Source organism: Toxotes jaculatrix, chromosome 12, assembly GCF_017976425.1.
Source record: "Toxotes jaculatrix isolate fToxJac2 chromosome 12, fToxJac2.pri, whole genome shotgun sequence".
Taxonomy (NCBI): Eukaryota; Metazoa; Chordata; class Actinopteri; family Toxotidae; genus Toxotes; species Toxotes jaculatrix.
This window is the reverse complement of record NC_054405.1, coordinates 12,405,143-12,431,157: the sequence shown is the minus strand read 5'-3', so window position 1 is coordinate 12,431,157 and position 26,015 is coordinate 12,405,143. Positions and strand designations below refer to the sequence as shown.

The following is a 26,015-nucleotide window of genomic DNA, read 5'->3' as shown; positions in this document are numbered from 1 at the left end:
ATGTATTAAGTGTTATAACAACATTAGACCACTGCCTTACAAGTCTGCAGAAGAAAAGCTCTTGAACAGGACACATAATTCCTCCCTTCTGGGCGTCTCACTCAGCAGGTTGGGTCTGTCAAACAGAAAACCAACCCCGTCTGGCTGTTGGCTTCCTCCTCCCCCAGACCTGCTGCCTGCATTAATATTCAGCCTCTCATCCAATGGGCAAAGCCGGGTGGATGACATCATGGGCTAGGGAACAGTGAGCAGCCAGTGAAGCATCCAGCCTGCCGAACAAGCTTGCTTTTAGGGTCAGGAACTGGTCTGACAAGAGAATGGCAATCCTGCCTTTAAACTGTCACTAGGACTGTATGGTTGACGATGAATCTACCACAGCTCCAGGCCCAAAGGCGAAACGCTGAGCAAGAGAATGTGAAGACATATTTCAGGTAATTCCCTCTCTGTGTATGCAATAGGGGATGTGGAGGGGGAAGGCAGAGGAGGGAGGAGAAGAGAGGAGGAGGAGGGGGAGGCTGTGTATGTAGGGGTGCTTTGTAGCCTTTTTTTTTTCTTCTTCCATTCTGCATTCTGTCCTGCTAAGGAGGCAGCTGTTTCATCAGCAGTCTGTCCGTGAGGGCGAGATGGAAATGGATGCCTGCATCAGTTGGGCTGGACATGTTTCGTACATTCATATACCCCCCTCTGCATCACATCATCTCAGTATGCACTCCCTTGTGCCTCACAAATAGCATCTTTATTGATGGGGAGGTGTTAGAATCAATGGTGGCGTTTGAACAGGCCTTGTGTGTGTATGTGTATGTGTGCGTATGTGTGTGTGTGTGTGTCAGTCCTGGAGAAATGCAGCAGCTGCAGTGGCAACACTGGAACAAAAAAGAAGCAATGCTATTTTGGGTCTGTAGACCCGAGGCTGACGGATGGATCTGAGCTGTATATGCTGTGGATGGGGTGGGGGTGATGGATGGTTAATATGCTGATGGATGTTCTTTTGTTACCTCTGCACTGCCTCCCTTATGGTCTTTTTAGGGAGGGTTTCATGAAGAAATGGCTTTTGTTTCCATTTCTGTCCCTCAGTGATCACACGCACACAGCAGACGTGCCTCTGTCTCATGGCTTTAACATGGATGTGTGTAGCGGTTTCATGGCGGCTGTAGTGACAGGGAGATATACAACATCTGGTCACCTGACTTCATTGGGGAGTGGGGGTGGGGGCCGGTCCTGTGGAAGCTGAGCTATTCTGCCTCGGATTCTTCCACAGCCGTCGGTGGTGGAGGAGGAGGATGGAAGGACTGGCTACAGTTCGAGCTGAATGTGTGTCTCCCCATCCACCTCTGCTCGTTCAGATTGTGGTGTCAGAAACAACGTAGAGGGAGTGAGAGATTCCTCTCCCAGGAAGCGCAGTCATCCTCCGGTTTGTGAGAAGCAGGGCCTGATGGGAGACCTGTTGTCTGGCTGTCGTGTGAAAGAGGGATGTTAGGGAGTCATGTCAGTGATCGAGGGAGGGTGAATTGGGGGATGGGATACTGAAGGTGCTACTCCCTTCCAACATTGGCCTGCTATATTGATATGGATACATGCTCTTCTGTTCACCACTAATCTATCTGTCCAGACATCCAACACCATGACCACGCTCCATTCTTGTTTCACTGTGTTCATCCAAGGGTTTATACTGTGTCTACTGCTATCGTATTGCATGGAAATATTAAGTGGCTAAATTGTCCCTAATCACCACCACCATGGCCACTCCTTTGTCATTTTTCAGTTTGAGAACGTGATTCGATGATCTGACTTAAAACTCATTGGGAATTTTGTCAGTGCATAAAATAGTTTGTGCTTGTACAGCACTTTAAACAGCACCGCCGCTCCTGGCAGAAAAGACACCAGGTCTACAGTAGTAATCTAATACAGTGTCACAATCAGAAGGCAGAGAGACAATAAATGCTGTGATACACCATTAGAGTAGAAGTGTTTGGCATTTGTTCATCCTGTTGCTTAACTGATCTGTGAAACTGTTGCTGGATAATTGGTCTCCGCTCTGGGCCTTAGACGCTAAGCTCCGCAAGCCACATGCATTATACATATAAATATACAACGCTATTTTCACAGGTCTGTTGCAGGCATATAGACGATTATAAGCTATGTATTTTGTGTGGGTTTGCGCTGGGCTGCTTACCATCAGTTGAAAGTATTCATACCTGTATAGGCTATTGTCTCTGCACAGGCTACATGCACCTCATGAAAATTTTATGTGTGCAAAGACAAAACACAGACAGAAGCTGCCGCTAGTCAAAATGTGATGATGTGACTGGTCTTATAGACCTGTGTATTCTGTATTCCTAAAAATAAAAGTAAAACTGCACCTTTCAGTTTACCGTTTATACTGTAAACATGTTTTCTGCAGGCAAAATGCAGGTTTATTGTGGCTTAGCTTTGATGCAAATGTTTTCACAACTGATCCTCATGATCGACTAACTAAAAATACCATTACTTTTATTCTAATAAGTTATACATATAGTTTGATTGAACAACTAGCATTAAATATAATGGCCTTGCAGAGAGTGAAGGGAGGGAAACAAGAAGTTAATGCACACTGAGATTTTTTTATGGTATCTTTTTTGTATGCACTGTAATATGACTTTCTCTTCTACATTTTACTTAAACAATGATTTTATTCTAGTTTTTGCAGTTTCACAATACTAAAGATATTGTTGAGGAGCTTAGCTAGATCTCCTTATCTCTTAGGCACTTGGATAAATGTACTAGTAGATGTTCAATTTTCCTTTATTTTATTTATTGTCTGCCCAGACCAAAACACAGACAGTAAATATCTAATCTGGCACCACATATGATCATAAATTGTCCTGCACCTTTATTTAACTCAGCCAGGGAGGACAAATGATGAAAGCAGCACTTCATTTGTGCACTGGAACAATGTAAAACATTTCTTTTTTAAGTGTGTCTGCCCGTTTGTCTCCTTGTGTATTAGTGGGCCGTCCTGGGCTTCCCCATGTTTTCCGTTGGCCGGTGTAACCCAACACACACAGCTTCTCTTACCTCACCTCAGCTAACAAAAGCAGTAGACACAAGACCTCATCTTGGCTTGTAGCCTGCTAACTGGGCTGGCTGAAATATGATAGTAGGACACACACACACAACACATGCAAGTTGGCCTCCATCTGTTGAGGACTTAGTTTGGGTGAGTTATGTTGCTATTGTTAAGTGGAGTTATCGTTCAGGACTCTTGTTGACAGTTTATAAATGTGTAGTGGTCTTGTGCGGGGTGTTTTTGTGTGTGTGTGTGTGTGTGTGTGTTTTGTGTGTGTGCGCGCATTTAAGGGCATAGCTCTTTAGAGTGGAGCAGTAGTCTTGTGGTAGGTGTGTCAAAGCTACAGTCTGTGTGTTGTGGATTAGCATGTAGGATTGGAAGCCATCTGGCCATTTTGTCTTAGAAAGGGGAGGGGGAGTAAGTGAGAGAGATGGATGGAGAGAGACAGGGAGAGAGAGCGAGACAGAGGAAACACTCACACACTGACACATTGACACAGCTCCCTCCGTAATCTCCCTACTTGATGTCTGTTGCTACTTAGAATAGGGTTGCTTGTCTGTGTGTCTGTGTGTGTGTGTTCATCTGTCGTCTCATAGAAACGCAGACGGTACTTGTGCGACTTGTACAGTTTCTGATGTATCAAACTCAGATTACAAATACGACTTCAAGATAGTCAGAGAAATGTCTTGGGAGGATTTGAGATTCCAGAAAGTAAGAGGTGTTAAAGCCTTTACTGTAAGATGATGTGCGAAGACATTCCAGATGGATAGAGACTGCGGAGAATAAAAGGATGAAATGTTGCAGAGGAGGAAAGGGTTCAGGGGGTTTAAGAGATTAACAAGTTTCACTGGGTCAAGAGTTTGCAGAGAGTTGCAGAGGGGCATCTGAACTTGAATTTGTTTGAAGATGAACAGGCTGCAGAATATTACATGTTTCAGAGAGTGAAAAGACTGCCGATGACCTCAGATGTGTTTACAAGGTGACCGTTTCATCTGTTCTGAAAAAATAATTGCTTAAACTGTTATAAAATTCATATTTCAGCCTTCTCATGATGGATTTCTATTCTGTATTTGTATGCTCTCTATTTCCTGAGGTTAGAACTTCACATAAGTCACAGCAGCAGTATCCATATTAAACTGTAAGGGGGGCTGAATGCTGAAGAGAATGATTATATATCAAAGATACTCAATGGGTAAAAAAAAAAAAAAAAAGAAGTTGGAGGACTGAAGAAAAACCCAGGCACAGTTCTGATTCAAAGTTATAGAAAAGCTGTCGTCATAACCACATGTGCCAGGTTTTGTAACTCCATGTTAAAAAGGAAATTACTCATCTGTCACAAATAAATAACACCTGTGAACGGAAGATCATCCACGGCGCCGCTGACACACTGTTGTTTCATCTCCAAGTAACTCAGAATTCAGTGTCTTTTCTCAGCTCGTTGCTGTTGACAAATATTTACACAACTATTAGTCTCACAGTAGCGTTTATCTATGCAAAGTCATAATGCAGCTATATGAGCGTAGTGGGGCAGAGGTTATTAAAATTAAATGCATGGCCAGTAGTAATAATGAGAGATTAGTAAGACTATACTATGTGCACTATAACTGTGGAACATGCCACCGAGCCTGGCTTTTTAGATACAGAGACATGGCTGTGGAGAAGCACAAATTAGGTTTTATACTTTATGAAATAATATATTAACTGACCTTGCATATATGTGTGCACTGCTGGAGAAAATTACATAGAGTGTGACAACATATACATAGCCTCATGCTGTTTTGCCATCTTCCCTTGCATTGGGTGCGTTTTAACCCTTTCAATTTGACTCAGAGAAGGTGCACCAGCTGGCATGGCAGGAGGGAATCCACTCCCCTCTCTGCCTCCAGCTGGCACTCAAACATGCCCACCCATGCCACACTAATGCAGAAAAACACACTTTGGTACCTTGAAAGCAGACAACACAAGATGAGCTGCCTCACCTGCGTTTCACATCTTTAGTGGTCATGGAGAAGTTCAGGGCAAAAGACAGTCCCAACTCAAATGGAGTGAGTCGGCAAAGTAAGGCTTGGTTCAAGAGTTAATTGTAGTAGGTTTTGCTCATTCTTTGATAAATATGAAACCAAACCTTGTAGGTCTGTCTGATCACTGACAAGTCCTCTTGCAAGTTCAAGGAAACTCAGAGATGCTTCCAAATATCAAAGGACACCTGAGAACGAGTCAGTCATATCAACCACAGGGAGCCATTAGCATCTCTTGCTGGTCATTTTGAAAGCCTTTGTGTTTCTTAGCTCGTTACTTATAGTGTATTCATTCTATTCATGTGTTCATAGATTACATTAACTGTAAGGGTTACTTGGAATATGAAAAGTGTGAGACATGCTGAAGGTTTTAGACATTCCTGTGGCGTTTATAATTGCAGTGTCTTTATAATTGCAGGGTCGATTTTCCTTCTGTTTCCTGGACGTCTCCACTAAATAAAGACAACATACCATAAAAAGGTGTTAAAGCTGTTGAGTTGGTGACAAAACCCAGTGGACTAAGCCAAGAGCAACCACAGACTTCTGCATCTATCTTGTGTCTCTATTTTAGACCTGAGAGAATACCAATACCTTAGTGCAAAAATACATCAAAATGTTTCATATTTCAAGATGAACTATCAAATGTGCTTGAAAATAAGGCAGCTTTAATCTGTCTAAAGAATATAAAAGCTCTCATAATGTACAAGCACAATAAATTGGCTCTGTCAGGCAGGAAATACCCATCAGAATAAACTACCAGTTATAGAAATGTGCTTGGAATAAAATCAAGCCTTGTCTCAAACCAGACAACCAGCCACATAAATTAGCTTAAAAATATTGTATCTAATTTTATCAATAGCTTTTGTCCACTTGACAGAATGAGCTACCATATTTTTAAGCACACTTACGCTCCTGGTTGTCCTTTTTTAAAAAATAGAAACTCCCCACCTGACAGAGTAAACTGCTTCACTTTAAAGCACTTTTATTCCACTGGTAGCTCATCCAGAGAGGATGAGCCAGAACATGGTGCACAGCAGTTATGTCAGCTGTGACTGTTCTATCGTGTTATTTCTTGCTTTTAATTTAATGGGCCTCTTGTTTACTTTTGCTGCAGACATGTCATCATTAAAAAAGAAAGTGTGCACACAGTTAATTAAATTACCCTGGAAAACACTTACCAAAACTCTTATTGTGAGGCTTTGATGCAAACATCTGTTGAAAATGAGAAAGCTAATGTGACAGGTTTAAGACATGAGGGAGGAAAAATAAGTGTTTGTCTTATACGAGAGAGCAGCACTGGGCCGGGCTTACCAGAACTAAATATTAAATGACACAGCGAGCTCCCGAGCCCTCACAGCAGGGGAGTTTGGGAAAGGATGATGCCTGGTAAAAATGAGAGTCATGGTGGATTGTAGTCTGTGGGGAATAAATGGATCTTGAGGGTGGACAAACCTTCCTTTTTTTGCTTTGTTTTGAATATGAGGAATGTTATCGCACACCCTGAGAGCAGAGGGTTACTTAATAATAAGTCACCCAGGGAGATATTGTGTGGTTAGACCACTGAATCCTTTGAATCTGAGAGAGTGATTTGTGTGAGCCACTGAAGAGAAAATAAGGCTTTGTTTTTATCACCATGCTTTTTCAATCTCATTAGTGTTGCTTGATTAGCAGTGGATAAGATCAATGTTGAATTTCAATAGCCAAACAAAAGGTGCATTGGAGTCATCTAATTTAAATGAAATGAGGATTGGATCAGAAAATAATGTGTAATTTCAAAGTGGATAGGAGGAAAAAACAAACAAAAAAAACATCTCAACTCAAACTGTGCCAGCTGAAAAATGTGGTGGATTTAGGACCTTAATTTATCTTTCACCTTTATAACAACAATAGAAATTTCAAGTTTTGTAACTGCTGTTTGACCCAGTTTCATTGCATGAAATAGAACAGTGATACACAATATAATAAGCATAGAAGGTAAAAAAAAATAAAATAAAAAAATGCCGGGTTATCTAGAGTTTTCTTTACAATCCAGAAAGATCGGACACAGATATCTGGGTGGTGTCTGATGGTTACCGGTTAGAAATGTTTATGCTCTGTGCTGTGTGTAAAATAGGGCTGGATGACATCCTAATGATTGATTGAATAAGTTAAGGTGTTTACTGTCAGGTTTAGTCTTAGTAAAAATAAACTGGGACAATATACTGTATGTGAACTGATAGTTTTTTAGATCTACAAGGAATCTAATGGGTCAGTGTGAATGGACATTTAACATGGAAGAGCAACTATTGCATCCATTTAGGTTTGCCTTTGATATTGTGTAATCATGCTCTAGTTGGCGTATTATGAACGGGTATAAGCCTTTTATACCGACACGATTGAAAGATGTTCATGTTCAACATTTTCATGGCTTTTCCCCGGAGCCATGTGTATCGGTTAAAAATAGAAGTTGGAGGAAAAAGTTTGATTTTGATTTTTTTTTGTCCGTTCAGTAATGAAACACAATTCCACTGCTGTGAGGCAATTAGGAAACGATAAAAGAAACGATTACGCACTTTATGAAAGGTGACAGCGACTGAATCAATATTTATGAATATGAAATGAAGCTGTTGCTCATGTTCAAGCATCATTAATATGTTATTGAGCTAATATTAACTGTTACCCTGTGTATAGGTGTTTATTAAACATATTAAACTGTTGCATAATTGTACAACAGTTTTTTTTATTGTACTTTCATTGAACTCAGCAAGATGTATGCTTGTAAGTTTTGTTGATAATAAACTTACACACCCCTGTTTCATTTGTTACCTGTAATAAGAAAACTGAGGTAGTTATGACTTGTCCCTTTCATGAACCAAACGTTAGCAGCTGTATGCAAAGTAGAGTCACTGAGTTTTGCAGGAGGGGGACCAAACCAAAGAGGAGGAGCCTCATCACACAAAAAGCTGTTATGGCAGAATTTTTTTTAATAGCACAGTAACCACAGTCACAATCATCAACTGAATGCTACAGTGGTCAGTATTTAGATGTTTTGGAAATTCCAGGTTCAGTGTGAGTGTTGTGTGTTGGTCATACTTAATGCAATCACGTCAGAAGCTCTGTTACACACTAATCTGCGGTTTAAGTATCAAACAGCTATTTTTCTCAGATATGGTCACCTGGATTTCTAATACTGACACAATCTGTGTTGACTTTATCAGTGCAAAAACTGAAATTGCAACACATTGCACATTAAACAAGATATAATGTGTGAAGTAGATCTTTTATTGATCTTCCCATCTCACCTCCTGGCAAGAAAGTGATCATATTTAGGGTAATGATCTTTTTTTTTTTTTTTTTTTTAATGTAAATATTAAGTCCAGATCCATGGCTGGATGTAAACTGTGGTACATGCCAGAGTGGGATCAAAGGCCCACAGGAGTAATGAATCTCCAAAAAAATGTTTCAAAATGTCTGTATAATAACATAATCATCATCACGTGTCTGTGTAGTCAAATGATGCTACACTACACTCAAAAAGTCCCTTTTGCCTTATATTTAATTTGGGTATTTTTACAAACAATAAGAACTGAGAGGAGATCGGGTCATTTCCTTGAGGATGCTGTGGCATGTTTGACCACATGAGGTTTTGATCTTGTGACCATAAATTCTACTCATGTCCCGTTTCAAAGCCCTTTTTTTAACAGAATTGAACACCAAAACTCCTCCTCCCTCCTCTCCCTCCATTTGAAATTAAAAGGGGGATGGCATAACATGGCATCTACACTGTGGCTTTGTGTGTTTTATTCTGACCTTGAGAGGCCAGCCATGTGAGAGAGGAGTGTTCGTGCAGTAACATGTTGACATCTGTGTGTTGTCAGCCTCCAGTGCTTTAAGGCCTGGGTGAGGTGTCTGTGATTTTCAGGTTTTCTTCGTGTTGCTGTGTTGTGTTTGTGTTATATAATGGCTTTCAAGTCAACTGGTCTTGCCTTTCTGTCTCAGTGTTCATACAAACACTCTACAGTGGTCAGTGAAACCAAGATAAAGAAGGTAACAATGGTAAACTGTGGCTATGGAGTGCCCACCCCCCCTATCCTTTGAATGTCCTCTAGCTGTCCATCCCATCCAAGTAATCAGCATCCTTCAAAGAAGCACAGCCAAAGCTAAAGCCAAGTCAAACAGAGAGCGTGTCCTAATCAGGGGCATGAAGAGCCAGGCTTATGGAGCCCTCCCCCCACTGCGGGGGCCATTACTGGGCCGCCATGGGCTCAAGATTAGAGTCTCTTCCTGTGTTAGCCATTCAAATTCAGCATTAATGTTTGAAAGAGAAGAGAAAATGCCTGCTCTTCGTGGATAGATTAATATTTTATGGAAGAGAAATGTGAAAACATCCCCAGTAATATCTGAGTTCAGCTGGTGTGTCTGTGGTGGTCCTGTGTGTTTTTTAGACACTTGAACATTTTTATATCACTGTCAAGATGTCACATCCCATACCCAAGCAAGCTGAGCAGAAAATGTGGGACTGTGATTTCTCACAAATTAGCATCTTTTGGATCAGTGTTGCAGCTGCAGTTTTTCTAGTTTGCATTTTAACTCTATAAAAAAAAGAAGCAGCTCATGAATGACAGAAATTGGTCTCTTTTCTTCCTTGTCTGCTGGAGTAGTTGAGCCTCGTATAAGACTTCAGACTATCTTCAGTATCAGGCAGACGTAGAGTTGATTGATGATGTTGAGAGACTGGCCTATGTGTGTTTCAGAAATAGGAGCTGCTTGTTTCAGGGACAGTGCACTCACTGACTGCTTGCCTGCCTGTCAGTCTGCACAGTAAATAGGTCAGTGTTTTATGTGAGTGAAGAATCAGTAATGTCTGGGCCTCCATGAATCTGCCATCTTTAGCCGTCTGACCGCTCAGCGGCCAACAGTCAGGTGATTAGCTGAATAGCCACACAGCAGTGAGGACCAGAATGTGTGATTTACAATAAATAAAATCATTCGGTTCGTTGTGAGTTCCTGTTCCTAATTTTCAGATTCTCACTGTTGCCCGATACAGAAATGACCACAGACGCTGAAGAGCGTTTCGGCTACATCGTTCAGTCACACTGCTCTGCGATTGCAGTTGTTCACTGAAATTATCGTATTTCTGAGCATGCACTATACCTTCACTGTTTTATGTAAGTGTATTCTGTATCGCATGCTCCCAAGGAGGACATGAGAATTGATCAAGCAAAGGAGTACAGTACAAAACATCCGAGAAGCCTCAATTCAAAATATCAATTTTATATTCAAAAGGATTGAAAAGCTCCTGTCACCTCATCATTATTAGATGTTGCAGCCATTGATTTTTTTTTCCACTGCACCGCTGACCAGATAGTGACCTGATTGATTAGATCCCAGTTACTGTTGTCAGATCTTGCTTGTGCCATGTGCACGTTAGTGAATCCCCTTCTGTGCATGACTATGAAAGCTGTATGACAAAGTGTAGCTGGCAACGATGTGTTCACGAGATTATGTTAATGGATTAACAGAGGCATCAGTCACAGCTGCATTAGTCTCAGCAGGACAGAACAACTTGTATGTGTCTTTGTAATGAACTCTAGATAAGGTGGATATGCGCAACATTTGAATGCTTTTTAATGCAGTTCAAAAGCTGAAACTGCCACAGTTATTGTCTTTCTCTCAGTCAATAATCTGCCGTGATTTCTGAGTACATGAATATATATTTTTTATTTGTAAAAGACAAAAATATGCAAAGTTTACCTAGTTTAGTTTTTAAGATGTGATGTGCTGCGAGCGACAGTGAATCAGCTAATAAAGGTTAAATTTTATTTCAGTGTTAGTTTGTTGATCCCGTAGCCTCGATCAATAAGTGGCATTTTAAATGAACCCTTAAAAAGCATTTTGAAGCCATTGTCTGACTGCATGGTGAAAATGGAAAGGTCGACTCTTGCTCAAATGGTCAGCTCTATACAGAATTTCCTCACTTAAGCCATATAGATAAGTAAACTCTGTGACCCTTTAACTACATTTGGGCTCATTTTGTCAAGTGGCTCTAAAGCTTCCCACAAATTCTTACCATGTCTTCCGTGTTACCTTCACAACTTCCCGTTGGTTTTTCCCCCTCAGGTGTTACAATAGCGATGTTGTCAGCAACTCCCTGTTGCTTTAACATGTCAACATTGTGACATTCCTTTGTAAACAACAGAGTTCTACCAGGTTTTGTTGTTACTGACACGCCTAACCTCCAAGCTAAGAAAACCTGTTTTTTGTTTTTTTTTGCAGTTAGCTGGACTCTTACCTGGAACTCATCCAGCACAGTAGAAACTGCCTGCAGGCTAACCCCCTACCACCTGCATATAAGATAAGATCCTGATAATACACCAGGGAAACAAACTTAAAAATAAATTAGTACATTAATACCAAAAGGTGTTTCTCTGCATCTGTCTGGTTATACAAAAATAGTCTGTGCCCTTCAGTTAAGATGGATTAACATGTAACTTTTATTAGTATATTTATATTTAATCTGTCAGGAGTGACTCACCTTTTTATAAATCTTTCTCAGGAAGGATTACATCAGTTGTTTCCCATGGGTACAACTGTTATAATCTCAGACTGAAAAAGAGGCTGGAAACACACTTCACTGTTTATGCCACTCTCTGCTCAGTGTATAGCTTGTGTCCACCATTTGCTGCATCTTGACTCAGATAAGACATGAAAATTCATCTACAGCAAGCTCTGATACTGAAGGACAGCACTGTACGGGCTGCTATCTAACAAATAATTTCCTGCAGTGATTATGGAATAGTTTATCAATACATTTTCTGTAATAAACTCCCTTTGTTTCCCAAACAAACATTCTCCTTATTCTCATCACACAATGAGATAGTTAACAAGAAAAACACCAAGATTATGTTGGTAATATTTTATCTTTGACCAGTGTTTGATATTCAAGACTTGATACAGTCTTGGAGTCACTGCAGAGTTGTAAAGACAATGAAGGCATTCTGAGAGATTCTGAGTATTGATGCCGGTTGTCCTGTTCAAACAGGTTCATGAGGAAATTACACATAACTGACAAACATGTGTCACGAAAGGACAAGCTTCTTTTTCAGGATTTGAGGCAGCAGAAGGGAAAGCACAGAGGTCTTGAGTGATAATGCTGTTACTGTAGACATATCTGATTAAATCATGGCTTCTTATCGTATTACATCTTTCTGCTAATCTAATTCCTTCATTCAGAACCAGCTCTTTTGGGAAGTTAACAAAGAGTAGGGTGTAACCAACCAGATCTTGTCTTGTGCAGGGCAATGGTTATGTAAAATTGTAAAGGCCACTGTGAAGAAGGCACATGTGTAATTTGTCAGAGGCAGTGTGTGCTGTGTAAGAGCCGAGGAAGGCTCTTTGTTTGCTAATGTAGGTCTACACTAAGGGGGCGGCCTGGATGGCCCGCTTTCTGGGACGGTTGTGCTGCACATCACATGATGGGCTTGGCCTCGGGGGTGAGGCAATGAAGGAGTCTGAGATGTTAGTGGGATGGGGAGATAGAAGATGAGAGGATGAGTGATGGGAACATTTACTCTTGCCAGTTTCTTTTAGAATCAACTCCTGGTCACTGTTTTTGCAGCTGAACAGACCCACTGGACATCAGACTCCACCTCTATTCTAAACAACCCCAATTCAAATAGCAAAGGGATTTTGTATATAGATTTTTCTTTTTTTTTTCCTTTCCTTTTTTATTTTAGAACATCACATCGATAATTTCAGGAGTTGTGTCTACTTCTAAATCTGCGGTTCAAAGTGTCTGATGTGTTGGCAAAGAACTGAGAGTTTTTCAGACCTGCAGCCAGTGTCAGGATTCTTCATGTTACGATGCTAAAATAGGCCAAAGCTCTGAAAATGCAGAACTTTGGAAACTATAACCAAGAGTCTTCTGTAAGTGTTAGATCTGTCTGAATGCAGTTATCAAGTTTTGATATGGCTTCGACACATTCACCTTCCTCCAGTTCTGCTGCTTCAGAAACCAGACGGAGAGAAAAAGACATTCACCTCCTTCTCTGCCCACCTTTATCCATTTTCTGTGACCAAAACTGATTATTGTCACACTTTTATCAAGTAGCAGATTTTTATTGAGTCAAAGAACAAATAAAATTTCACCAGTTCCTGCTTGCGTTTCTCTGTGTTATATCATTGTAGATTTAATATCCTAGGGTTTTTGACCGTTGGTCAGGGAAAACAAGCAATTTGAACACATTACCTCAGGCTTTGGGAGATTCTGAACAAACAATCTCACACTATTTTTTTTAACCTTCAATAGATTAGCTCATAGTTATAGATTGTGCATTTTGAGGCTGTCCCTAATGTTGACTAAAACATTTAAAAAATTAAAAATCAAAAAGACCTTGCTTAAAACCTCGCCTTTCGTTGTCCTTGCCCATCAATAATCAGACTTTTTACTGAACGCTGAACTTCTGCATCTCTCTCTTTCTCTCTCACAGGACATTGTGAGTGCCACTAAAGATGTCTGATAGTGTCGATATTGAAGAGAAACCACCAGCCCCCCCCTTGAGAATGAACAGTAGTTCCCGAGACTCTTCATCAGTGAATCACGCCTCTAAACCGCTTCCAATGGCTCCTGAAGAGAAAAACAAGAAGGTTCGCCTGCGCTCCATCTTCCCCGGGGGAGACAAGAGTGAGTATCCATCTCCATGTCATTTCTTTACACTTGGACTGATTCACTTGTAATTTGCTAGTTTACTGTGTTGTGTTTAAAGATTTTAGAAATCGGCCCGTAATTAGTTTTTGTTTGTGTCCTTTAGCAAATAAGAAGAAGGAGAAGGAACGTCCTGAGATATCCCTACCCTCAGACTTTGAACACACCATTCATGTTGGCTTTGATGCTGTAACAGGAGAATTCACGGTGAGTATCTCTTACACCTGACAACCAGGCATATAAACACGGGACCGATGTGCTTCTAAATTTCTCCTCCCATGGCAAAAACCAAGGCACACGTTTCTAGAATCACAGTTCCCTGAGGTGATAGTCACACACACACACACACACACACACACACACACAAAGTTGGTAATACAAGTGACTTGAATGACAATCACTCTATCCACCCTATCAGGTAAAACCTGCACTGGTAAATTACACTTTAGCTGCAGTTTCAGTTTGCAGTAGATGTTTTATTCTTGCACAAGTCTGGATAAACAATACCATGACACAGTATTTCTTTATTCTTTTATTTTCTCTGTTTGATATTCTTCACATTAAACTTGATCCAGTCTTTTTGGCTGTTATTCATAGAGAAGGACTGGAAGTGTTTCAACTTTCTTGTTTATACCAACCCCAATCATCAGTCACTCTAACCAGATACATTTAATGCAATAGCCCCTGTGCAAAACATATAAAACTTGTCATATAGTTTTATACATGTATAGTGGGTACGGAAAGTATTCAGACCCCCTTAAATTTTTCACTCTTTGTTATATTGCAGCCATTTGCTAAAATTATTTAAGTTCATTTTTTTTCCTCATTAATGTAAACACAGCACCCCATATTGACAGAGAAACATGAAATTGTTGACATTTTTGCAGATTTATTAAAAAAGAAAAACTGAAATATCACTTCAGTTCTGTCAGGTTGGATGGTGAACATTGGTAGACAGCCATTTTCAGGTCTCTCCAGAGGTGCTCAATTGGGTTTAAGTCAGGGCTATGGCTGGGCCATTCAAGAACAGTCACGGAGTTGTCATTGTTATTTTAGCTGTGTGCTTAGGGTTATTGTCTTGTTGGAAGGTAAACCTTCAGCCCAGTCTGAGGTCCTGAGCACTCTGGAGAAGGTTTTCATCCAGAAAAAGTCCCTGTACTTGGCCGCATTCGTCTGTCCATCGATTGCAACCAGTCGTCCTGTCCCTGCAGCTGAAAAACAGATTGCTCAGTTTGGCCAGCTCTAGGAAGGGTTCTGGTCGTCCCAAATGTCTTCCATTTAAGGATTATGGAGGCCACTGTGCTCTTAGGAACCTCAAGTGCAGCAGAACTTTTTTTGTAACCTTGGCCAGATCTGTGCTTTGCCACAATTCTGTCTCTGAGCTCTTCACGCAGCTCCTTTGACCTCATGATTCTCATTTGCTCTGACATGCACTGTGAGCTGTAAGGTCTTATATAGACAGGTGTGTGGCCTTCCTAATCAAGTCCAATCAGTATAATCAAACACAGCTGGACACCAATGAAGGTGTAGAACCATCTCAAGGATCATCAGAAGAAATGTCCAGCACCTGAGTTAAATATATGAGGGTCACAGAAAAGGGTCTGAATACTTATGGCCGTGTGATATTTCAGTTTTTCTTTTTTAAATAAATAAATATAAAATAAAATAAAAAATTTCAACAATTTCATTTTCTCTGTCAATATGGGGTGCTGTGTGTACATCAATGAAGAAAAAAATTAACTTAAATGATTTTAGCAAATGGCTGCAATATAACAAAGAGTGAAAAATTTAAGGGGGTCTGAATACTTTCCGTACCCACTGTATTGTTTTTAATTTGAGGCCCTGGTCACGGGTGATGGTTCACTATATTGTATTACATACAGTTCTTACTCTATTCTGAGGGGGGCTGTTGCAGAGTAGGTGCATTATATTGTACAAGTGTTCATGATATTGCTTTCCACACCTTGTTTATGATAATCAGTTACCCTTGAGGAGATCATCTTTAATGAAAACTATAAAAACTGTGTACTTCAGTGTGAATTTAATTTGTTAGTAAAAACCATAATAATAAGGAAAAGCATGAATTTTAAACAGGTTCAGGACTAATCTTTAACTCAGAAGTGTTCTCTTATTTAATTTCAAAAACAGCCGGTGAGCACAGAGACTGATCATCATTTCTCCCTAAAACCACCTTTACACTAAGCAACATGTATCCTAATCTATTTGACTTCCAAATGTGCAGCACAGAGTCCATGACATCAGTAACAAATGGCTCCTTGTTCATTTGATAAGCTGTGTGCCTGTGACGCACAGAACCTCATTTAGAGAGTTTTAAACCAAACCACTCTGCATTTTACTTCTGTCATGGTTTCCTGGGAGGATTCTGTATTTTACTGTTGATTTGCTCCTTGATCCCTAACACCACTGCTTCTGTAGAACAGTAGAGTTCTTTTTTTCAGCACACTGAGTTTTTCTAAAACAAAGGTGACATGAATGAAACACTGCATCAGTTTCTGGGTGTGAGTCCAAGACTATTAACAACCCTCACACTTTCCTCAAGACAAAACTTGCATATTGCATCTTAAAAGTCACCTTTCACTTTAGAACGTTTGACATCTGATCTCTGTTTATTTGTCCAGGGTATCCCAGAGCAGTGGGCGCGGCTCCTACAGACCTCGAACATCACCAAGCTGGAGCAGAAGAAGAACCCACAGGCCGTGTTGGACGTCTTAAAGTTTTATGACTCCAAAGAGACCGTCAACAACCAGAAATATATGAGCTTCACCTCTGGAGGTAAGCGATACCAGAATACTGATACCATAAAATAAAAGCTACCAAAAAAAAACAAATAAACCCAAAGGAAAAAGATTTCCAGTATGCTTCCTCTATAAGAAAGTTTTCTTTCTTGTTACAGACAAGTCGGCGCATGGGTACATAGCAGCAAACACTCTGGTGAGTTGTTTTATATCTAAACTTACTTTGGTTGGTGTTGGTTATTTTCTAGGCCTAAATAATATGTTTCAGGATTTTTAAGAATATTTGTTACCAAAAAACACCATAAAATGTTAATCTGACAAAAGTAAACTCCAGTTAATAGGACCTAACTACTATTTAATGCTCAGCTTTAAAAGAATTGTGATGTTGGTAATTAAACATGCCCCTTTTTTGTTGGAGGTGGCTCCTCTGTCTCTTTTATGAGGCATTTTATTGCTGCACTGCATATCTTGCCCTCTCTAGACTGTCTGGTTATTATACTAAAAACTTTACAACTACAAAGCAACCCAGTCTCTGGTTCTTACCCATGCTCCATCTCTGCCATATTTCATTGCTTTGGAAAATCTCTCATCTCCAAGTAATATATATATATGGAGGGAAATGTATTTCTTTATGAATTATATAACAGAGTAATAATATAACAGGTAAGTTCCAACATTATGTGGCTTTATTTCATTGCCTTGAACCAATTATACCACTCCGTCTGCACCGCAGTAAATCTTTCTCACTTTACTCTCACTAACTCTGTCTGGGAATTTCTGGGATAGACTGTGTTACTCTCAAGAACATTTGTTTCACACAGACTTCTCCTTCTAATTGGCAAAATGTTTCTGTTCCCCTCTGGAGGCTTACTTTTCTGACTATACGGCACAATGCCCTGATTTTTGCATACATGCCGATCCGTTTTTGCAGTTCACGCACGGAAACGGTGACTGCCGTGAGAGCTACTGCTGCTCATTGTTTATTTTTCCAATCTACTTAACCAGATTTTGAAATACCCATAGACAGGCTTCACTGGAGGCTCAACTGCATCTAGAAGGACTCCCGCTGTGCTGACCTCATTCCTGGCTTTGGCCAGAGTAATCTATGCTTTGAATGCCTTGGCCTGTACACGCTCAGCCGGGTGAAGAAGTGGAATCCAAGTCTGTTCGGTGGGATTCGCCGCCCCAGGCAAACCACACTGGGATCACTTCATGCAGGGCTGTTGCTTAAAGGAGCTCTTTCCCAGTGAAGGGCAAGCGGGTGTGGCAGTGAGTCTAAAAGGTTGTGCGAGCCCAGTGAGGGTATTGAGAGCATCTCAGCCTTGGACTGTCACAGCAGTCCACGGCTGCAGAGGTGACTCAGCTATTGGCTATGATGCCACAGATTTTATCCTAAGATTGGGCCGCACTGCCTGAGACAAGCAAAACTGCAGGAGAGCTGCCAATAACTGGTCTATAGAGGCAAACAGTCTCTTTTTCCAGGAGAAACAGTAACTCATCATGAGCTACCTGATGCTCTCTGTCAAAATATTTTCAACACCAGCTTGTACTAACCTGTAAAACAGGTAAACATTTGAGATCTGGTGTGTTTTTTTCTGTAAGCAACTTAGATTCACTTCTGTACTCACCACCTGCTACAGTCCACGTCAATCCTGCTGCTGTCTTGTCTTTTAAGCCATTTTCCTATAATGCATTAGTACGATGGAAAAAAAGACGACTATTTATTTGCAGTAGTGTGAGATCTCTGGTTTTTATTTAACCTCTTCATGCATCTGAGCCAGTCGTTCATGTCTTAGATCGACCTAACTTCACCTTGACCTTAGCTCAGCATGAGCGTGTAACTGCAGTAGAGACACTGTGTTGCATCCTAATCCAACCGACCAAAAAATCACAATTGAATTATGAATTCAAGCACTGCAGTAAGAGAATCTAAACTTCACTTCCTGCGTCTGATGTCCACTCTAACGTGTTAAATCAATGTCTATGCCTCTAGCAGACAACAGATTGACTTGGTCTTGGTTCTTTCTGTCCTGGTTTGACATGTGACGAGTTTCCCCTGTTAAACCATCCGTTAAGTCATGTTTGATCTTTTCATATTAGTTCTACTAACAAATAGGAGGTCCTGTGTTTGTCAGACCACAGCACTCATCTGTCAACCAGCAGAGACAGGCCCACCACTGTTCATATAACTACACACTGTCACAGCATCGACAGTTCGGTTATCAGAGTGTGAGCCTCACCTCACATTGCACTTGACATTTCATCTCTTGTGTGTTGTTGACATTACTGCTCAACGTCACACACGTGTATGGACGCTACAGTTCTAGGAAATGTTTCACACAGTTTGTTCACACAATACATGTGTGCCTTAGTAAACAGAAGAAAAGCTGAATGAGTCAGAATGCATCAACAACAACTTAATAACGTTGGGAACATCAAGTCAGTATTGATGTTTTTATGCTGTAGCAGCTTGGTGTGATTTGTAGTATACAATTTTGTAGTATAATGGAAAACAGCATTAATCCACTCAGATCAATGAGAGCAGCCACTCCATTTTCATGTGTTATATAGCCAGTCTGTAACTGGTCCCCTTTTATCAACAGTGAAACCATTTTCCTGCCTGAGTAACAGTTATGATAAAGTCCCAACCATAAACACCACAAACCTGTAAAACCCAAACAAGAAACTGCAAAGTGGACAGGAAAACAAGTTCTAGGTTTGTGAAAGTACGGTCCTCTGGTGGCATGATTTGTCTCTATCATGTCCTCTCCTCATGCTGTGTGTAAGGAGGACAATTTGTGGACTTAATGTCCATCCCTCAGTAGCAGACCCCTGCCCTCCTCTCTCCCCCCCCCCCCCACCCACCTCCTCCCCTGAAGTCCACTTACTCTTAAACGTTGTGTGGGTTTGTTTTGAGTAAAACCTCCCATTTTCAACCTTCACATTCAGAACCGACTGCTGTCATCTGGGCCTCCTGTCAGCCTTAGAACCTGCAGCGCATTATTTGACAAGGTAACTCCTCCATATTACTTTCCACATGATGTATCTCTGCATTGGCTTTGAAGCTAAATTCCACTATCTGATCTCCTAATTTTGATAATGCCAACTGGCTAATGCAAAATGCACACAAATATTTGATTTTAGAGGCGTCATCACTCTCTGTATTGAAATTTCATGGGGGGCGTGATTGGTTTCTATTAGTTTTTGATCTCATAAATGTATTTATTATCTTCCACAAGAGCACCTCTTTATCTTTTTTTGAATGGACCGTGTCTGAAACGGCAGGGCAGGGGCGCATGCCACAGAGGGTTGTGATGACTGTCAAACTGCATGTATGAGCTCATATTCCTTACAGTTTGATCCATATTGCCGATTATGTGCCTGTAACTTCATCACCATTGTAGACATTACCGCATGGCTCTGGAAAACAAACACATGGCACCGCTTACATTTAGCCAGACACTCATTTCTGCACTGCAGTCTTGGCTCAGCCCTCCTTGGAGCAGGTCAGAGGCCCAGTACGTCTGAGTGAAGGGCTGGGACTTTCCCTCAGCCAGACCCTTTCCCTTTAATCACCAGGGCTAAGCTGCACTGATTCATTTATGCATGACAAAACTGGAAATGGATGAAATGTTTCCATTCCATAAGAGGAAGACGATCCAAGGCTAGCAGAGTTTTGGATGGTGGTGGAAATAAAGGCTGAGCATTAGGCATAATAAATATGGCTGAGGCATATTAATCATGCTGGTTAAAAGGTACCTTCCATATCAATAGGACTTCTACGGTTCATCGCCATATTGCACATTACTGCAATGCTGCAGCATGTTTTCTCCAGTGGCACAGTTAAATATGAGCAGTTTGTTCCTTCTTAAAAACTCATTCTCATCACTGGTTCATGGCCCACCTGACCCAACCCCCTCAACTTAAAAACCCTCAGATAAACTGCACTAAATGGCACCCCACTCTTTTAACGCTTATCTCTTTAGCTCTCACTTGACTCATAATGCTTTCCTCCACTATTAACAGAATTTAGCCTGATTCTTTTTTTTTTTTTTTCACGAAATGTACTGTTCCAGCATAGTATCACGATACATTAACTGTATTTTGTTTATGTTGATCACATGTGCTCCTTTTTCTGGCCTCTTTTGATGTACATGTTTCTGAATATGATGCATTTTTTTAATCTACAATAATCTGAATATGTTATACTGTATGATTGACATGATTTATAAATTAATTCACCATCAGTAGAGCTTGTATGACAGACAAACTCCTGTTTGACATCAACTGGCCAGAACTCCAACTCTGCACATGGCTGGTTTGGGGTTTGCAGGCTCTTTACTGTGGTAACAACTCATCACAGAGAGAATAATAATTTTGTTTAATTTGGGGGAAAATTTGAGGATCTGCATCTTCTCTTTTCATTCCATGCTGCTACGTGGCACATGCATCCGTACTCACTCACATCTCTGTCCTCCAGGGTGCCAAAACATCATCATCAGAGCCCCCAATTGCTCCACCCGTGTCAGAGGAGGAGGATGAAGAGGAAGAGGAAGAGGAGGAGGAGGAGGAAGATGAGGATGACGACGACGAATTGCCCCCGGTCATTGCACCTCGGCCCGAGCACACCAAATCTGTGAGTGTATACGACACGATTGGTGAAATCATTCTGCTGCAAATGCATCCTCCTCTGCATTTCTATGACTTTTTTCTCCCCTTGCAGATCTACACACGCTCCGTCATGGACCCACCAAAGCCTCCCACTCCTGTGAAAGAAGTGTTGACTCCGCCGGAGTCGCAGGTCCAGCCGGAGAACACGTCCAACACAATGTATCGCCACACTGACCGCCAGAGGAAGAAGTCCAAAATGACAGATGAGGAAATTCTGGAGAGACTCAGTACGTGTCTCTAGAGCCACACACGTTTTTATGTTTATCAGGGCAGAATTTTAGAAACGTATAAAGTCCAAATTAGATTTAATTTATCCATTTAATTGTTCAGTTATACTTTCAGTACATTTTATCTTTGTAGACGATTATCTAAAGACGATTTCAAAGCCTTCTCCGCACAGCCAGGAACAATGTTCTGAGGAAATCTCTGGATTTTTATTTATTTATTTTTTTTATGTTTATTTGCCTAAAAACAATCAAATTTAAAGATACTAAGTCTACTAAAAATGATTACAATCATCCAAACACTGTAGAATGTAAACTCCTCTCAAGGTTAAAATCCCATGCCCAAAAACAATACTGAGGACATGACCTCCGTGTCCCGGATGTGTGTTTGTGTGTGCTAGTCGATTTGTGGTTGTGTGTGTGGCTGTATCAAATAATTCAGTGTGTGGTGATTCAGAAGACAGGCTGGATATTTGGTTTCCAGTGGCGGTTTTCCACATATCCAGTATACCAGTTCTGTGTATTTAGTAAAATTATGCACAAAAAACTGGGACAAAGAAGTGCTTTTTTTTTTTTTTCATTAATTGTGGTTAATTATAACGCTTGTTTCTCTACAATGCAACTTCAGCCAAAATTACCAGCATGCACCATGAAGTAGAGACGTACGTAGAGTATCTGCACTGTGAGGCAGGGTATGTCTGAAATAGAAAGGCAGAAAAGGTTCTGCAGTGAGGCTGTATTTGTGTGTTTGTGTGAAGGCTGTCATGACGGTGTGCGCCCACACGAGCTCAAACATTATATATCTGTTTTCTCTCTGACTCAGGGAGTATTGTGAGCGTGGGGGATCCCAAAAAGAAGTACACGCGCTTCGAGAAAATAGGACAGGGGTAAGTCCATCCGCGATCATCAACCAGTCGTCACAGTTTCACAATTTCAAGAGCAGTCAGTCTCGCCAGGAGAGATTGAGCTATAGTGACCACTTCAGAGAGGCAGAGGGAGGGTCAGGTTGAATGACTGGGAGAAAAATAAGTAGAGAGGAAATGAGAACTGTATCCTGAAATGGCCAAGGGCCAGATTAGCTCAGCCATCTCTCTCTCCCTCTCCCTTTCTCTCTCTCTCTCCCCCCGTCCTCTTCTTTCTGTTTTTTAAGGCTGCTGCTTTTCTGTCACTCTCCCTGTTCACCACACATCTGCCCAGATAAAAACTGTGTGGTTCTTATCTGCTTTAACGTGCTCACTATTTCCACATTTGATCAGGAAGTATCCTATCTTTGTCTGTTCACTCTCCACCGGTTTATCTTTAACTTATTAGTCCCAAGAACTGTGCTTCATTATTCATAGCTTCTGAAAGCGCACAGGTGCAGCTGACAGCAAGAGAAAGGCAGAAAGAGGAAAGACTAGAGGTCTGAATGCAGGTTTTTAGTATCATTGGTTACACTTCCAAATAAGGTCAGAATGACTGCATACCATTCCTTTGACCAGCTATTGGAAACCATAAATTCCTTGTGGATCCAGGATGTGTGCTCATCACTGCTTAGGTTATTCAATGTAAGTCCCGTTGCCATGGTGACATGAGCACATACAGTTTATTAATGAAGAACCAAAAAAAAAAAAAAAGAAAGTCAGCGGTGTCACTGTGGTTATTTATTATTTCATGACATCATTGCCACTTCATTTTAGCTGGTCATAGTTTAATATCAAAGGAATAAAGGCGTTTCGAGGTTTTTTAAAAAATGTTCTTTCTCTGTATTAATCTGCAGAATACAGAAATATATGTGGATCATACTATACTATGTTTTTCTAAGCCCATCTGAAAAACAATTATCACTGCTGCTGTAGCCACAGCACAAACAACACTCTGAACTGAACAACGCTGTGTGTTTTTTACAGAGCATCCGGCACTGTGTACACTGCCATCGACATAGCAACTGGCCAAGAGGTACAACATGCTCATACTGACTGTGTATTCTTTCTTTTTCCTTACGAAGCCATCAGCTTTACGCTCATTCTGAGCCACAAATTCTTCGTCTGTTTTCTCAGGTGGCCATTAAGCAGATGAACCTGCAGCAGCAGCCGAAGAAAGAGCTGATCATCAATGAGATCTTGGTGATGAGGGAAAACAAGAACTCCAATATAGTGAACTATTTGGACAGGTCAGTTTTAGTTTTCTTAAAAGAAAGTTAGATTTCTCATTGCCACAAAACAGAATTATAAGTCATTTTTCTGCAGCCCAAGGTGATGTCTTTAGATTGCTTGTTTTGTCCAACCAAAGCCTAAAGATATTAAGTTTCCTGTCATCTATATGCATTTATACAGCTAATCCTCACACTGGAGAAGCGGAGACAAGCAAATTGTTTATAAGTTGTTTAATAATTGAACCCCAGAGTTACTGATAACTAATATTTTAGTTGTTTGATTGACAAATTGTCTTAGTACGTGTAGTTTTACCCATTATCTTGCTCCTGCACATATTTACAAGGCCCATGCAAAGACTTCATAACATTCAAACAAGAAACCAGCAGGTATATGGCACAGTAATTCAAGCTTTGCTTGCACATGTAAAGCAATTTTTGTAGTTTTGAAGCTAAATGAGGTGAAAGCCTGTAGTTACCATAATGACATTGAGGGTGCCTCCTCTTCAGGTCTTATTCTTCTTCCTCATCTCCTTCTTCTTCCTTTTCCTTTTTAACGGTAGTCAGCAGACATCTTGAGGTGCATTGCTGCCACCTGCTGTTTTAAAACTCAACTAAGAATTAAACTACAAAACCAGCCGGTTTCTTCACTCAGCTCTGATTTTATTACAATCGTCCTCCTGCTTTTCACATCTGACAGTAACCGTATGTGTCATGATTAACCCTGCATTACCAAGTGCTAGTTGCATCTCAAACTGTAAAGATGCTTACGTGCGCTCTTCTTCTTTGGAAGTTATGTTCTCTTTTTAAACATGGAGTGATTAGAATTTGTCTGCCTATCAAAGCAACAGTTGAGCTGAAAACTATGTCATGAATTACATACCACACTAATTCAGAACCATGACAATGTCTCAGTTTCCCTCCATTTTCATTTCTTTCTCTCCTCTGTTTAGTTACTTGGTGGGAGATGAGCTATGGGTGGTGATGGAGTATTTGGCCGGTGGCTCATTGACAGATGTAGTGACTGAGACGTGCATGGATGAGGGCCAGATTGCTGCGGTCTGCAGAGAGGTAAGAAGCCAAGTTTAGACATCAGCAATGCCGCCCACTGCTTCTGTGCCTATGATGAGCTGACCCTATAATTCAGGTGGGCACTTAAAAAAACATGTGAACACTTCACCAGCCAAGAGAAAAAGACTGTCCAAATGTGTACTTGGTACAGGCTTCCCTCAGTATGTGTATGTGTCGATCAGATATATATATATCTATATGTTTAGCTTTTCTTTTCCCTCCCTCTTCATAGTGTCTTCAAGCTCTGGACTTCCTACACTCCAACCAGGTGATCCACAGAGATATAAAAAGTGACAACATCCTCTTGGGTATGGACGGATCTGTCAAGCTCAGTAAGTGTTTACGTTTTTGACATGAAATCTGAATTGGTTTTTAGAAAAAAGCACCTTTAATGACTGACAGGTTGTTCAAATTCAGTTTAAGAGACATAGTATTTTTGTAAAAGAAAAACCACTTGAATGAAATATAAGTAAACACAAAGTAAATAGCTAAATGTTTAACACACCTCTGCACCTCTCTCCCTCTGTCTCCCTCTGCAGCCGATTTTGGCTTCTGTGCCCAGATCACTCCAGAGCAGAACAAGCGCAGCACGATGGTGGGAACGCCCTACTGGATGGCACCGGAGGTGGTGACTCGGAAGGCTTATGGTCCTAAAGTGGATATCTGGTCTCTTGGAATCATGGCGATAGAGATGGTGGAGGGAGAACCACCCTACCTGAATGAGAATCCACTCAGGGTAAAACATAAACTGCAGCCACACAACACAGCACGTTAGCAGCCTGGTGGTCATTTAGTTTGAGTGGAGATGAAATATTCTGATTTTTTTTTCTGTGGTTCCCTCGTTTGATTAACTCTTTGACCACATCAATCTTTCCAGGCGCTGTACCTGATAGCTACCAACGGGACTCCAGAGCTGCAGAACCCAGAGAGGCTGTCGTCTGTGTTCAGAGACTTCCTCAACCGCTGTCTGGAGATGGATGTGGACCGCAGAGGCTCTGCCAAGGAGCTGCTACAGGTAAAACTGAGACTGTCTTCATGTACACACAGTTTTGCCACATGTAGTATCTTGTACGTCGACTAGTACTGTACCATGTGAGCGGTGTCGCATCAAGTATTATAATTTAAAATTAAATGTAGAACTGAAAGAAATGGACAAACACTTTTATCGGGTGCTGGCTAGCAGCAAGCTACCAAAAGACGGAGGTGAACACTAGAGTTTTATTATTTGAAATTTTTTTAATCAAGTAGCAGATCTTGCCCTCTTCAGGATATTCAGGATGTTTCAGAACCATGCAACCGACTGCAGATGTCCATAAAACCAAACAACCATAACAAAACTCTTTGCAATTTGTGTCAACTGCAAATCACCACTAAATGTCAGCTTTTTATCATTCTAAAGATACACCTCTCTACAT

The 26,015-nt window shown here is 40.9% G+C and overlaps 1 protein-coding gene across 2 annotated transcripts in view; it reads left to right on the top strand.

Moving 5' to 3' along the window:
- Positions 1–276: 276 nt before the first annotated feature.
- LOC121190361 (serine/threonine-protein kinase PAK 3) overlaps positions 277–26,015 on the top strand; it is a 29,312-nt gene continuing 3,573 nt past the window's right edge. The window contains exons 1-15 of one of the 2 annotated variants that reach the window (XM_041051022.1): positions 277–431; positions 13,533–13,726; positions 13,854–13,954; positions 16,387–16,540; positions 16,662–16,699; positions 19,453–19,515; positions 20,984–21,139; positions 21,227–21,401; positions 22,222–22,285; positions 23,288–23,336; positions 23,438–23,550; positions 24,483–24,600; positions 24,833–24,932; positions 25,140–25,336; positions 25,478–25,615. In XM_041051022.1, coding sequence (XP_040906956.1) covers positions 13,555–13,726; positions 13,854–13,954; positions 16,387–16,540; positions 16,662–16,699; positions 19,453–19,515; positions 20,984–21,139; positions 21,227–21,401; positions 22,222–22,285; positions 23,288–23,336; positions 23,438–23,550; positions 24,483–24,600; positions 24,833–24,932; positions 25,140–25,336; positions 25,478–25,615 — 1,638 coding nt within the window. In that variant the 5' untranslated portion in view covers positions 277–431; positions 13,533–13,554. The remainder of the gene's footprint in view (positions 432–13,532; positions 13,727–13,853; positions 13,955–16,386; positions 16,541–16,661; positions 16,700–19,452; positions 19,516–20,983; positions 21,140–21,226; positions 21,402–22,221; positions 22,286–23,287; positions 23,337–23,437; positions 23,551–24,482; positions 24,601–24,832; positions 24,933–25,139; positions 25,337–25,477; positions 25,616–26,015) is intronic. The other variant, XM_041051023.1, reaches the window with a different exon arrangement.